The sequence below is a fragment of the Oryctolagus cuniculus genome, chromosome 7, assembly GCF_964237555.1.
Source record: "Oryctolagus cuniculus chromosome 7, mOryCun1.1, whole genome shotgun sequence".
NCBI lineage: Eukaryota > Metazoa > Chordata > Mammalia > Lagomorpha > Leporidae > Oryctolagus > Oryctolagus cuniculus.
Window position 1 is genome coordinate 42,690,957 of NC_091438.1, and position 13,346 is coordinate 42,704,302.

At 54.7% G+C, this 13,346-nt stretch overlaps 1 protein-coding gene across 7 annotated transcripts in view; it reads left to right on the forward strand.

Annotated features, from left to right (window-relative positions):
* The window catches only part of ARHGEF2 (Rho/Rac guanine nucleotide exchange factor 2), a 52,213-nt gene that overhangs the window by 2,677 nt on the left and 36,190 nt on the right, over positions 1-13,346 (forward strand). For 2 of the 7 annotated variants that reach the window (XM_017345803.3, XM_002715396.5), the window contains exons 1-2: positions 5,500-5,912; positions 7,256-7,373. In XM_017345803.3, coding sequence (XP_017201292.1) covers positions 5,641-5,912; positions 7,256-7,373 — 390 coding nt within the window. In that variant the 5' untranslated portion in view covers positions 5,500-5,640. Of the gene's footprint in view, positions 1-4,794; positions 4,883-5,499; positions 5,913-6,610; positions 6,740-7,255; positions 7,374-13,346 lie in introns of those variants that run through there. The other 5 variants (XM_051858569.2, XM_051858568.2, XM_070077567.1 and 2 more) reach the window with 4 other exon arrangements.

Sequence of the window (13,346 nt, forward strand, 5' to 3'; positions counted from 1 at the left end):
TAAGGCAAAAACAGCCCAAGACAATATGTAAATGAATGAGTAAGGCTTTGTTCCAAAAAAACCCTTTATTTATAGACACAAAGTTTTTTAATTTTTTAAAAAAGATTTTATTTATTTGAGAAACAGAGTTATAGACAGAGAGAGGGAGAGAGAGAGAGGTCTTCTATCTGCTGGCTGCCTCCCCAAAAGGCCACAATAGCCAGAGTTGCATCAATCCAAGGCCAGGAGCCTGGAGCTTCTTCTGGGTCTCCCACATTGGTCCAGAGGCTCGAGCACTTGGGCTATCTTCCACTGCTTTCCCAGGCACATTAGCAGAGAGCTGGATCAGAAGTGGAACAGCCAGGACTTGAACCAGCGCCCATATAGAATGCCGGCACTGCAGGCGGCGGCTTAACCCACCACGCTGCAGCGCTGGCCCTAGACACAAAGTTTGATCTCATCTAATTTTCTGTGTTGTAAAGTATGATTTTTTTTCCCCAACCAGTTAAAAGAGATGGCAGGAAAGATGTGCCCCGCGGGTCATAGCGTCTGTGAACCCTGCTCTAAGTTACCAGAGACTGTTCTGTCCCCTCCTTTCTCTCCACAGAGGACAGCTGCTTCTTGCTGTGGGTACTCACTCATGATGACCGGTCTCCACCACAGTTGTGTCTGTCTTGGCCTGTGGGTTACTTATTCTCACTCTCAAAATAAGGAGCCGGTGCTGGGGCACAGCAGGTTAAGCTGCTGCCTGCAGTGCCGGCATCCCACATAGGTGCCCATTTGAGTCCCAGCTGCTCCACGTCCAATCCAGCTCCCTGCTAATGCGCCTGGGAAAGCAGTAGACGATGAGCCTAGTGCTTGGGCCCCTGAACCCACGTGGGAGACTCAAACGAGCCTCCTGGCTTCTGGCTTCGGCCTAGCTCAGCCCACGCTGTTGTGGCCATTTGGGGAGTGAACCAGCAGATGGAGGATCTCTCTCTCTCTCTCTCTCTCTCTCTCTCTCTCTCTCCCCTCCTCTCTCTGTAACTCTGCCTTTCAAACAAACAAACAAATCAATCTTTAAAAACAACAACAACAAAGAGATGAGATTTAACAAGGTGGCCTCAACCCCCTGCCAGAGATCTTCCCTCCTCCATCTCCTGACATCCCAGCTGGGGCCCCCACGGAGCGGCCTCCCCCTCCTTCCCTCCCACCAGTCTCTCCCTTGCCTTCCTCCCATCTTCCCCTGGCTCCCAAGCCGCAGGAAACCCTGCGAGGGTGCGGCCCGGGCTGGGTCTCACAAGCAGCTTTATTTAGCTCCTGAATGAGATCACATTTAATGTCACATCACTGCTTCCGCTGCTGAGAGATAGGAGGTTCCGAAATAGGTGTGGGACCAGATGCTCCCTGGAGATGGGGCTGGGGGTGGGGAAGGGGCTCTAGGAAGTCCCTTACTTGTCTTCCTGCTCTGTGTCCCATGGTTTCCCACCGTTACCGAGACCAGCAGTGTCTCGGGTCCCCTCCTCCAAGAGCTTAACCTTCGCCAAATGCACTGGTCAGCGGTACTTTCTTAGGCCTTCTACTGAGTCTTAGGAGAGCAACACAGGCTGGAGCAGCGGCTCACTAGGCTAATCCTCCGCCTTGCGGCGCCGGCACACCGGGTTCTAGCCCTGGTCGGGGTGCCGGATTCTGTCCCGGTCGCTCCTCTTCCAGGCCAGCTCTCTGCTATGGCCTGGGAGTGCAGTGGAGGATGGCCCAGGTGCTTGGGCCCTGCACCCCATGGGAGACCAGGAGAAGTACCTGGCTCCTGGCTTCGGATCAGCGCGGTGCGCCGGCTGCAGCAGCCACTGGGGGGATGAACCAACGGAAAAGGAAGACCTTTCTCTCTCTCTGTCTCTCACTGTCCACTCTGCCTGTCAAAAAAAAAAAAAAAAAAAAAAAAAGGCCGGCGCCGCGGCTCACTAGGCTAATCCTCCGCCTTGTGGCGCCGGCACACCAGGTTCTAGTCCCGGTCGGGGCGCCGGATTCTGTCCTGGTTGCCCCTCTTCCAGACCAGCTCTCTGCTGTGGCCAGGGAGTGCAGTGGAGGATGGCCCAAGTGCTTGGGCCCTGTACCCCATGGGAGACCAGGAAAAGCACCTGGCTCCTGGCTCCTGCCATCAGATCAGCACGGTGCGCCAGCCGCGGCGGCCATTGGAGGGTGAACCAACGGCAAAGGAAGACCTTTCTCTCTGTCTCTCTCTCTCACTGTCCACTCTGCCTGTCAAAAAAAAAAAAAAAAAAAAAAAAGAGCAACACAGGATTTTAACACCGGGAGACACCCATTGTTCAAAACTCGGAGACTGTAATTCCTTTAAGGTGGTGCAGGGCTTTGAAACGCGTCGTATCTGCGAGCTCCGCCACCTTCAAAAGCCACGTGACCTTGGGATGTTGCCCAACCTTCTTAAGCCTCAGCTTTGCCTGTGAAATCACAGGAATGATAACGCCTCCCTGGTGAGGATGTGGATGGACTTGCTGATAACTGATAACGTGTGCAATGCAAGTAGCCTTGCACTTGGCGCTCAGCAAACACTATTAGTATTGTTATTGTGGGCACATCGAGAGAGAGAAAAGGGCCCCAGATAGAAGCAGAAATAGGCATTACATGCAGGGCCTTCAAAAAATTCATGGAAAATTCATATTATTAAAAAAGTGCATGCATTTCAAAATGCACCAACTTATTTTTAATTCCATTTCCATGAACTTTTTATTTTAAAGATTTTACTTACTTATTTGAGAGGTGGAGTTACAGACAGTGAGAGGGAGAGACAGAGAGAAAGGTCTTCCTTCCGTTGGTTCACTCCCCAAATGGCCACAACTGCTGGAGCTATGCCGATCTGAAGCCAGGAGCCAGGAGCCTCTTCCGGTCTCCCACATGGGTGCAGGGGCCCAAGGACCTGGGCCATCTTCTACTGCTATCCCAGACCACAGCAGAGAGCTGGATTGGAAGAGAAGCAGACAGGGCTAGAACCGGCGCCCATGTGGGATGCCAGCGCCGCAGGCGGAGGATTGTGCCACAGCACCAGCACCTCCATGAACTTTTTAAAAACATTTTTATTGGCCAGCGCCGTGGCTCACTAGGCCTCCGCCTAGTGGCGCCGGCACACTGGGTTCTAGTCCCGGTTGGGGCGCCAGATTCTGTCCCGGTTGCCCCTCTTCCAGGCCAGCCCTCTGCTGTGGCCCAGGAGTGCAGTGGAGGATGGCCCAGGTGCTTGGGCCCTGCACCCCATGGGAGACCAGGAAAAGCACCTGGCTCCTGGCTCCTGGCTCCTGCCATTGGATCAGCGCGGTGCGCCGGCCGCAGCGCGCCGGCCGCGGTGGCCATTGGAGGGTGAACCAACGGCAAAGGAAGACCTTTCTCTCTGTCTCTCTCTCTCACTGTCCACTCTGCCTGTCAAAAAATTTTTTTTATTTATTTATTTTTTTAAAAAGATGTATTTATTTGAATGACAGAGTTACAGAGAGAAAACAACAAAAACAAAAAAAGAGGAAAAAATAAAAGAAATTAAAAAAAAAAAAAAGAGTTACAGATAGAGAAGGAGAGACAGAGAGAGATCTTCCTTCTGCTGGTTCACTCCCCAAATGGCCACAATGGCCAGGGCTCGACCAGCCTGAAGCCAGGAGCCAGGAGTTTTTTTCAGGTCTCCCATGTGGGTAGCAGGGGCCCAGGTACTTGGGCCATCCTCTGCTGCTTTCCCAGGCGCATTAGCAGGGAGCTGGATCGGAAGCAGAGCAGCCGGGACTAGAACTGGTGTCCATTTGGGATGCTGCATCACAGGCAATGGCTTAACCCGTGCTGGACCACCGCACCAGCCCCATAAGCCTTATCTTTTGAAGGAAAGAGTGTGAAGTGTTGGCATTACTGCATGTGGAACAGAGGTCAGAAAACAGGACGACGCTGAGTCGTCTTTACAGCGGGTGGAGCCGGTGAGTGGGATGACAGTGACGCAGGGAAAAGGCTGACCTTAGAGAGGAGCCCAGACTCCAGCTGGTCCTGCTGGATGGCCGAAGAGGGGCAGGAGACAGCACGGTGTGCAGGTCAGCGGTGGCGCTCGCCCTTCTTCCTGAGGCAGGGGCAGGAGGCACCGAGAAGCACCCGGCGTGCCCGAGTCCATCCTGCAGCACCGCAGGGGCCTTTCTGCTTCTCGGTGCTCCCAGGACACCAGAGCACGCGACACCCTGCCAGTGCCCCTGGGTCGCTGTCGTGTCCAGTGAGCATCTGCAGGTCCTGCTCTTCCCCTCCCCTGCCCCTCCCAGAGGATCTCCCCTGGGGGCTGGCCAAGGGGTTCCCTCTGCACCGCTCCCAGGAAGATGGGCATGGGTGGGCACAGGGCCTGGGCCAGTTTCCCAGGCCTCTCCTTTTGTCACCTCCGGTCCACCCCGAGGGCAGCGGCATGTGCCATCCTCAGGGGCCTGAGCGCCTCTCTCCCTTCCTCCCCACAGTCGCCCGAGGATGCCCAAGTACTCTCTCCCAGCAGCTCCAGATGGGGTGGGGCCAGGGGCCAGCGTGCGCTGAGAGGGGAAAGTAGGTGGAAGGGACAAGTCTCTGACAACCTGCACTTCCCGGCCGACGTGGGGAAAGCCTGGGAGGAGCAGACTGATTCATAGCTTCCTGGTCCTCCTGGGCACTCCTTACACTTTAGTAGCTGGGAGTGGTAGGGGAGACAGGGAGCCTGGTACCCTCATCCCGGCAGCCCCGGGCTGGAGAGCCTCGGCCCCCGGGGGTAGATGGGGGCCAGTGCCCAGAGGCGCACAGCAAATGCCACTTCCCTTCCTGCCTTTGCACCATCCAGGTGCTCCTGGCTCTTGCTGCTGCTTGCTGGAGTGGGCTTATCATTTGCAACTTCAACAGCCCCTGAGAGTTCTTAACGCTGAGATACACCGAGGTGAGCCCCGATGCCAACCAAACCGGGAGTGGAGTGCTGGCGGCAGTGAGGGCTGGGCCCCCCGGGGAGGGGGTGGGGCGATGGGGCTGATGCTTGGAGTCCTGCTCTCTGTGACATGGACATATGTCACACAGCTTTCCTGACTTCCCACAGGACCAGAGCTTACAAGGAAGAAATCATAACACCCTCTCCCTTCCTCCTCCCGAATCAGCCTAGAATCTTCCCCTTGGCCAAATCCGCGCCCTCCAGGCTGCTCTCCAAGACTGCCTGCCTCTTTCCACTTCCTTTCACAGTCTCTGCTGGCTCCGTGGGCAGCCCAGAGCCCTCTGTGGAGACTTCCACAGCACTCGGCATGCTGCAGCCGGGTCATCACTTTTCCCTGTGTACACACATAAGGATGCATATGAGTGTGTGCATGTGTGTGTGTGTTCACACCCATGTGCTCATACCCTAGACTGAACTCACTAAGGCCTGGAACAACACCTGCTGCCCTTGGCTTGCCTTTTTGCCACCAAGGTGCTTGTTCTGTTTGATCTAGGAAGGAGCCTGGACTGGGAGCCAGAAGACCCAGGGTCTAGATCTTTCTGGCCCTGAGCCAGCCCTGCTCCAATTCCGTGTCTCAGTGAAGTGAGGGGTGACGCAGGCGCTCCGGGGCCTGCCTGCCTGTGACATCCTGCTGGTTCCGAGCGCCCAGCGTTCCAGAACTCTGCTCACCATCACCTTTGTTCTCGGCACAGGCCGGCCTGAGCGTGCCTCCCATGAACAGAGCCGTCCCAGAAGTGTTCCTCGCAGATGGAGACGTGGGGCCCCAGGGCCACACTCGCCGCTCTCTGTCCGCAGTGGAATCCAGAGAGCAGCTGGAGGAAGAGGAGGAGGAAGAGGAAGAGGGCAAGGGAGGAAAGGAGCCGGAGACGAGGAATGTCTTCCATGAAGTGCCCCTCCGGCGGTCGGGGGCTTTCCGGGCCGATAGCCGTGGCTACGACCCCTTCAAAAGGCACAGCTGGGGGCCTGGCCAGGACCCACTGAGCAGGTAAGCCGCAGGGTCCCCTCTGTCCCTCCTTCCCTCAAGCCTAGGAAGTAATATTCCGGTGTCCTTGGCACCCCAACTATCTCCCTAGAGAGACGACCATCTTTTTAAGATCTATTTTATGTGTTTGAAAGATAGAGTTAGTGAGAGGGGGAAAAAAGGGGAGAGAGAGATCCTCTATGCACTGGTTAACTCCCCAAATGGCCACAATGGCTGGGGCAGGGCGGGGCTGAAGCCAGGAGCCTGGAACTCTGTCTGGGTCTCCCACATGGGTGCAGGGGCCCAAGCACTCGGGCCTCTTCCGCTGCTTTCCCAGGCACCTTAGCTGGGAGCTGGATCTGCACCTGCTGCGCCACAATGCTGGGCCCCCAGACAACCATCTCTGAAGCATGACACTAGTTGAGGAGACCTGGAGTCCGTGTCCTTCCAGGCCTCTTGTAGGCCCTTGGGGAGGCTGAGCCCCGCCTTCCAGACAGGTGTCTCCCCGGTGACCCTGGCCCCTCCCTTCGTTCCCGGTCAGATCCCTGCCAGTGTGCTGGGTCCCAGGCTGAGGCAGCCTCCAGTGCTGCAGCCGGGGGGTGGGGAGGACAGCTCTTCCGATACAGAGCTCTGCGCAGGCCAGCACACTTGGGGAGAGGGGCCCATCTCTCCCCCCGCCCCCTGGAAAGTCCCTGACCACTTCCCCAAAGACAGAGGAAGTCAGAAACAACATCCGGGGGTCGGTGTGAAGCGTTGGGTGTGAGTGGTCGCCACAGAGGCCTGCTAGCCATGGAAGAGCCCTGTTTTCCCACCTTGACCGGGGTCCCCTGGAACAAGTGCCTTTAGCTCTGGTGAGTGGCCCAGGCTTCTAGCTCCTGGGCAGGGCTGGCTGCAGAGTGACGGAGGAGGATGGGGGGGAGAGGGTACAGTGCCTGCAGAGATGTCCTGGGTACCCCCTTATGTGGTGCCAGCTGAGCCTTGGGTTTTTAAGGTGCTATCCATCTAGCCTTGGGAAGAGGGCAACAGGGGCTCTGAATGCACTGTTCAGCTGGGTAGGGCAAAGGTGAGCATCAGAAACCAGGCAAGGAATGAAAACACAGCTTGTCCCTCACCTCCCCATCCACACCGGCTTTCTTCTGGACTGCTGTACTGTCATTTGACCAGCAGGGGGCACCCTTGTCTGCAGCCAGTTCTGCAGCTCTTGCCAAGGCCTCAGGCGCCAGTTTGGGTCTGGGCTGTGCCTCGCCTGCCGACAGGAAGGGCTGGGCTGGGGGCAAGCGGCAGGGCTGGGCCGAGGCGGTGTTCCTCCCTGGTGCCCGTCACTGGCTGCTGGATACACAGGGCAGCGGTGGCAATGTGTGTTTCAGGAGGCGACTGCAGGCGTCGGGATGCCCAGGCCCCCAGGAGACCCCCTTACTGCAGAGCCAAGAGGATCTGGACGTCTTTCAGGGACTGCAGCACCAGGGTGGCCAGCCCTCCCGCCCGGTATGGACAGACAGATCCCCACGGAGGCCACCGCCTCACTCCCCTTCTCCTGCCCCGCGCCTGTCCCGCCGCTCTGTGCCTCTTCTGTTCTGCCAGCTGCGGGGTCTCTGTGTGCCCAGGCGCCACTCCGACCCCATCTGACCAGCTCTGAATCTGCCCTGTATGCCCCTCTGTCTGCCCACCCTCCCCACCCCGCGCCCCGGTCTGTAATGTAAGCTCCGTCCCTGTCTCTTGGTATCCAGCCTCTGTCCTTTCTCTAAGACATTCTGTGTCCATGTGGATGTGGGTACCTCTGTTCCTCTCATTAAAAGGCCCCTGTTCCCCTGGTTGGTATAACTGCTTCTTTCTGTGGGGCCCACGCTTCCCAGCTGAACTTAGCATTTGTGGGGTGACACTGGGCATCTGGCACCCTAAAAGACAGCAGTCCTTATCGCTTCTCGACCTTTTGGCTAAGATCAAGTGAAGACAGCAGTCCTCTAACAGTGACCACAGGAGGGCTGCGTGAGAAAGGAGAGAGACTTCCCAGCCTCTGGCTTCCCGGAACAGAACCGGGGAGTGAGGGTCTCAACCCGGATCCAAGGACACGGCGGGCACATGGTGACCCGAGACGCCCCACGGGATCTGCTAGCTGAGGGCCCCTGAGCTCAGGGAGATGCCTCAAGCCCAGGGGCTGGGGGCTGCCTCCCCTCTGCCCATGCTGTAGCTGGCCTGAGCGTCCAACCCCAGCCCCACTGGTGGGGCACCTGTGGCTTGGGAGAGAGAGGCTGAGGAGGGGGCGGAGAGCCTGGGAGGGAAGCGGCAAGAACCCATCTTACCACCACTCCCCCATCCCCCCACCCCCACCCTCACCCCCCCACCCCACCCCCACCGCCTGCCCTCTCCCTCCGCAAATCCGCAGTTTCCCCGGCCCCATTCCAGTGCAGTGTGGAAGAAAGAACAGGACTTTGGAGTCAGGCTGACCCCTAGATCCTTCTTTTATCAGCTGAGCGATTCATGTCATCTTTCTGAACATCAGAATGGTCAAACTAGCTTTCAAAAGTGTGATTGTTAGATGAGGAAAGGGTTGCAGTGCCTGGCGTGGAGGCTGGTGAATCCAGCGAATGGTCCCCCTTCTCCCGGCTTCGCTGTGCCTCACTGCACCTGCGGCTGCCTCCCCCCACCCCGCTGCGATGACACCTCTCCTTCCTTCCCTTTCTTCCCTCCAGCTTTCCCCCTCTTGTTAAGTCTCCCTGCTCTGATCACTCTCCTCACCTATTTTTTAAATTTTTATATATTTATTTATTTGAAACTCAGAGGAGAGAGAGAGAGAGAGAGAGAGAGAATTTCCCAACCAAGGGTTCACTCCCCAGATGGAGCCTGAAACTCAGTCTGGGTCTCCCAGAGACCTAAGCACCTGCTGCCTTGGAAGGTGCACGGTTAGCAGGAAGCTGGAGTCAGAAGCAGAGCGGAGCCTCCAACCCAGACATCCTGCAATGGGATGCGGGCATCTCAACCGCTGTGACGAACTCTCGCCCTATCTCCCCCTAATCTCTGAGCCCTCTGCTTGATCTCCTCGCCTGTTTTGTTTTCTCCTTCTTGCTTTCGTAGCAAGCGTGAGTAAGCACTCCAGCAAGGTCCACAGGCCAACAAAACTGAGACTCGTGACGCTGGACCAGGCCCCATAGAGTGACCTGTCCGGAGCCACGTCTGGCGCTAAACTTCATTTTGTTTGGCCGCTTGGGTGCTTCATTTTAAAAGTCTCTGTTGTTCTTCTATGGGACCTGTGCGCTCCCGTTTGCAAGAGTCGCTAATCATCGGCTGTGTTTGCCCCTTGTCTTTTTCATATAATATCTTAACACGAATGCCCAGGGCCTTGCAAACCAAAACCCTAAGGACCACAGAGGACACAGGAGGATCTTAGAGACCCCACGGGGCCTGCTAGCACAGAGGGCGGGCAGCTGGACACCACGGACAGATTTGCATTTATTTATCCACTCCTCCCTTGTCTTATTCCCACTCCTGCCCACCAGCATCCACCGTGGTCTTGAATTTTACCATGCAACCGTTTTAACACAAATATGTCTCCCGAATAATCTCTCTCTCTCTCTTATATTTTTTGTTTTTGAATTTTAAAACGATGATGCCACATTCTACAAAATTTTCTCTAACTTGTATGTTCTTCTGCCATGATTTTTAATTTAATGCGACAAATGGCTATGTTCCATTCACTTGCATTCCATCCTGCTGGTGGGGGATACTTGGAAGGTCTCCACTCTGCTATTCTGAAAGGCGCCCCTGTGAATCACCTGCACACTATCTCTCAGGGCGCATCTGCCAGAATGACCCCGAGGGGAATCTGTGCACTGTGCAAATGTGCAAACATCATTCTAAGGTATCGGCCACTTGTTTCTCAGCGCAGGAGAGCGGGGTCCCCACCCGCTTCCTCCTCTTGAGCAGCTAGCATCCTGGGACTTCTGCAGTTTGCCAGGAGACTGGTTATAAAACTCATTGTGCCCTTAATTTGAATTATCCTCATTACAAGCACAATTGAGCATCTTTTCATAGGTGTATTGGCCATTTGTGCTTCCTGGGCTGTGAAATTTCTGTTCATGTCTTTTGCCCACTTTTCATCAGGTTTTTAGGGTCTTTGTTTTCTTCTCTTTTTTACTATTATTCGTATGTTCTTTTATTTCAGAACTCATGATGTGACTTATTAATTTAATTTTTAAAAGGTTTATTTATTTATTTATTTATTTGAAAGGCAGGACAACAGAAAGAAATGGAGAGAGGGGAGAGAGACAGAGAGAGAGTTCTTCCATCTGCTGGTTCCTTGCCCAGATGGCTGCAACAGCCAGGGATGGACCAGGCCAAAGACAGGAACCAGTAGCTCTGGGTCTCCCAAATGGGTGGCAGGGGCCCAAGTATTTGTACTATTTTCCCCTATCTTTCCAGACGCTTTAGTAGGGAGCCGATCAAAAGTAGAGGTGCCAGGACTGGAAGATAGCTCTCTGTCTCTGACTCTCCCTCCCTTTCTGTAATCCTGCCTTTTTAAAAAACTAATTAATTAATTAATTAATTTTTTAAGATTTATTTTTGAAAGTCAGAGTTATACAGAGAGAGAGACAGAGACAGAGAGAGAGAGAGAGAGAGAGAGAGGTCTTCTATCCGCTAGTTCACTCCCCAGTTGGCCGCAACGGCCGGAGCTGTGCTGATCCGAAGCCAGGAACCAGGAGCTTCCTTCAGGTCTTCCCACGGGGGTACAGGGGCCCAAAAACTTGGGCTGTCTTCTGTGGCTTTCCCAGGCCATAGCAGAAAGCTGGATCGGAAGTGGAGCAGCTGGGACTTGAACTGGCGCCCATATGGGATTCCAACACTACAGGCAGTGGCTTTACCTGCTACGCCACAGCACCGGCCCCTAATTTTTTTCTTACTATATATATATATATATATTTATTTATTTATTATTTGAACAGCAGAGCTATAAAGAGGCAGAGTCAGAGAGAGAGAGAGAGAGGTCTTACATCTGCTGGTTCATTCCCCAGTTGGCCACAACAGCTGGAGCTAGGCCAATCCGAAGCCAGGAGCCAGGAGCCAGGAGCTTCTGGGACTCCCATGCGGGTGCAGGGGCCCAAGCACTTGGGCCATCTTCTACTGCTTACCCAGGCCATAGCAGAGAGCTGGACCAGAAGTAGAACAGCCAGGACTTGAACTGGCACCCATATGCCAGCACTGCAGGCGGCGGCTTTACCTGCTATGCCACAGCGCCAGTCCCTGTAACTCTGACTTTTAAGATAGTTTCAGAGAGAGGGAGAGAGAGAGAGAGAGAGATCTGTCTTCTTGTTCCCCTCCCAAATGGCCACAACGGCCAAAGCTGGACCAGGCCAGAGCCAGGAGCCAAGAGCTTCATTTAGGTCTCCTACATGGGTACAAGACCCAAGCACTTGGGCCATCTTCCACTGCCTTCCCAAGTGCGCCAGCAGGGAGCTAGATTGGAAGTGGAGTAGCCAGGACATGAACTGCCACCCATGTGATATGAGGCAGTGGCTTAACTAACTAACACACCACAGCACCGCTACTCCCTGCCCCCGCCCCATGTGACTTTTTTTTTTTTTTTAAGATTTATTTTATTTATTTGAAACACAGAGTTACAGAGAGAGAGGTAGAGACAGAGAAAGGTCTTCTGTCTGCTAGTTCACTCCCCAGATGGCCGCAATGGCTGGAGCTGCGCCGATCCAAAGCCAGGAACCAGGAGCTTCTTCCGGGTCTCCCATGTGGGTGCAGGGGCCCAAGGACTTGGGCGTCTTCTACTGCTTTCCCAGGCCATAGCAGAGAGTGGATTGGAAGAGGAGCAGCCGGGACTAGAACCGGCACCCATATCGGATGCCGGTGCTTCAGGCCAGGGCATTAACCCACTGAGCCACAGCACGGGCACCCCCGTGTGACTTTTTAAAAAGAAGGTTTATTTATTTATTTTCTTGAAAGGCAGAGTGATGGAGAGACAAAGAAAGATATCTTCCATTCCATTTAACTCCTGAATGGCTGCAGCAGCCGAGGCTGGACCAGGCTGAAGCCGGGAGTCAGGAACTCCAGCTGGCTCTTCTGCACAGGTGGCAGTGACCAAGCACTTGAGCCATCATCTGCTGCCTCCTGGGTGCTTTAGCAGGGAGCTGGACCTCAAGCAGAGGTGGAACTCAATTCCAGGCAGTCCAGTATGGGGTGTGGGGTCCCATGTGCCACGACAATTGCTCCCCCCAAAATGTTTTACTTCTCCATTTAATGCTTTCAATAAAGTTTTTTTAAGACTTATTTATTTTTTGTTTGAAAGGCAAAGTTACAGAGAGAGAGATTCCATCTGCTGGCTCACACCCCAAATGGCCACAGTGACAGGAGCCAGGAGCTTCTTCTAAGTCTCCCACGTGGGTGCAGGGACCCAAGCACTGAGGCCATCTTCCACTGCTTTCCCAGACACATTAGCAGGGAGTTGCATCGGAAGTGGAGCAGCCGGGACTCGAACCGCTGCCCGCATGGGATGCTGGTGCCACAGGCAGCGGCTTTACCTGCTATGCCACGAGGCAGGCCTGTTAAGTGTGTGACTCCTCTCAATTTCTGTGCATGTCAGCGCGGAGGGTTAGCTTCTCCCCCACATAGCTGGTTACCCCGTTGTCTCACTGTAGAAGCAGCGTCTTCTCCGCTGATTGCTGTGGAACCTTTGTTGAGAGTCAGTGACTGGGTTTGTGTGATGTCTTTCTGGACTCTTCCACCGCAGTGATCTCTTGACTTGCTTTGATGCCAACATCACAGCGTCTTCCTTCATGTAGCTGTACTGTAAGTCCTTAAACTCTAATCGTGTGGGTCCCCCAGCTTTGGTCTTCAGTGTAAGATGGTCTCGTGGGACAGGCGACAAGCGATGCGGTGCAGTAGGTTAAGCTGCCGCATGTGACACCCACATCCCACCCGGGAGCGCTGGTGCAAGCCAGGCTGGGCTCCCTGTGCGCCAGCTTCCTGCTACTACACCCCGGGAGGAAGTGGATGATGGCTCAAGGACTCGGGCCCCTGCCACTCATGCAGGAGAACCGAATGGAATTCTGAGCTCCTAGCTTTGGCTGGGCATTTGGGGAATGAAGCAGTGGATGCAGGATAACTTTCTCTCTCTCTGCTGCTCTGCCTTTTAAATAAATAAATCTTAAAAAAAAAAAAAAAAAAAAAAAGGTGGGTGGGAGGTAGGCTTGTGGAGCAGCATGTTAAGCTGCTGCTTGGGGCGCTCACGTCTTCTATCCTGATTCCAGGAGTCCCGAATGCTCTTCTGAGCCGAGCCCTTCCTGCTATTGGCCCAGGTCCTCGGGGGACCCACGTGGCAGAGCCGGATGAGGCTCCTGGCTTCTGGCTTTGGCCTGAGACAGCCCTGGGTGTTTGTGCAGCCGGATTCCCCTGGCAGATGGAAGATTTCTCTCTTCCTGTCACTCTGCTTTTCAAATAAAAATAAATAAATGTTAA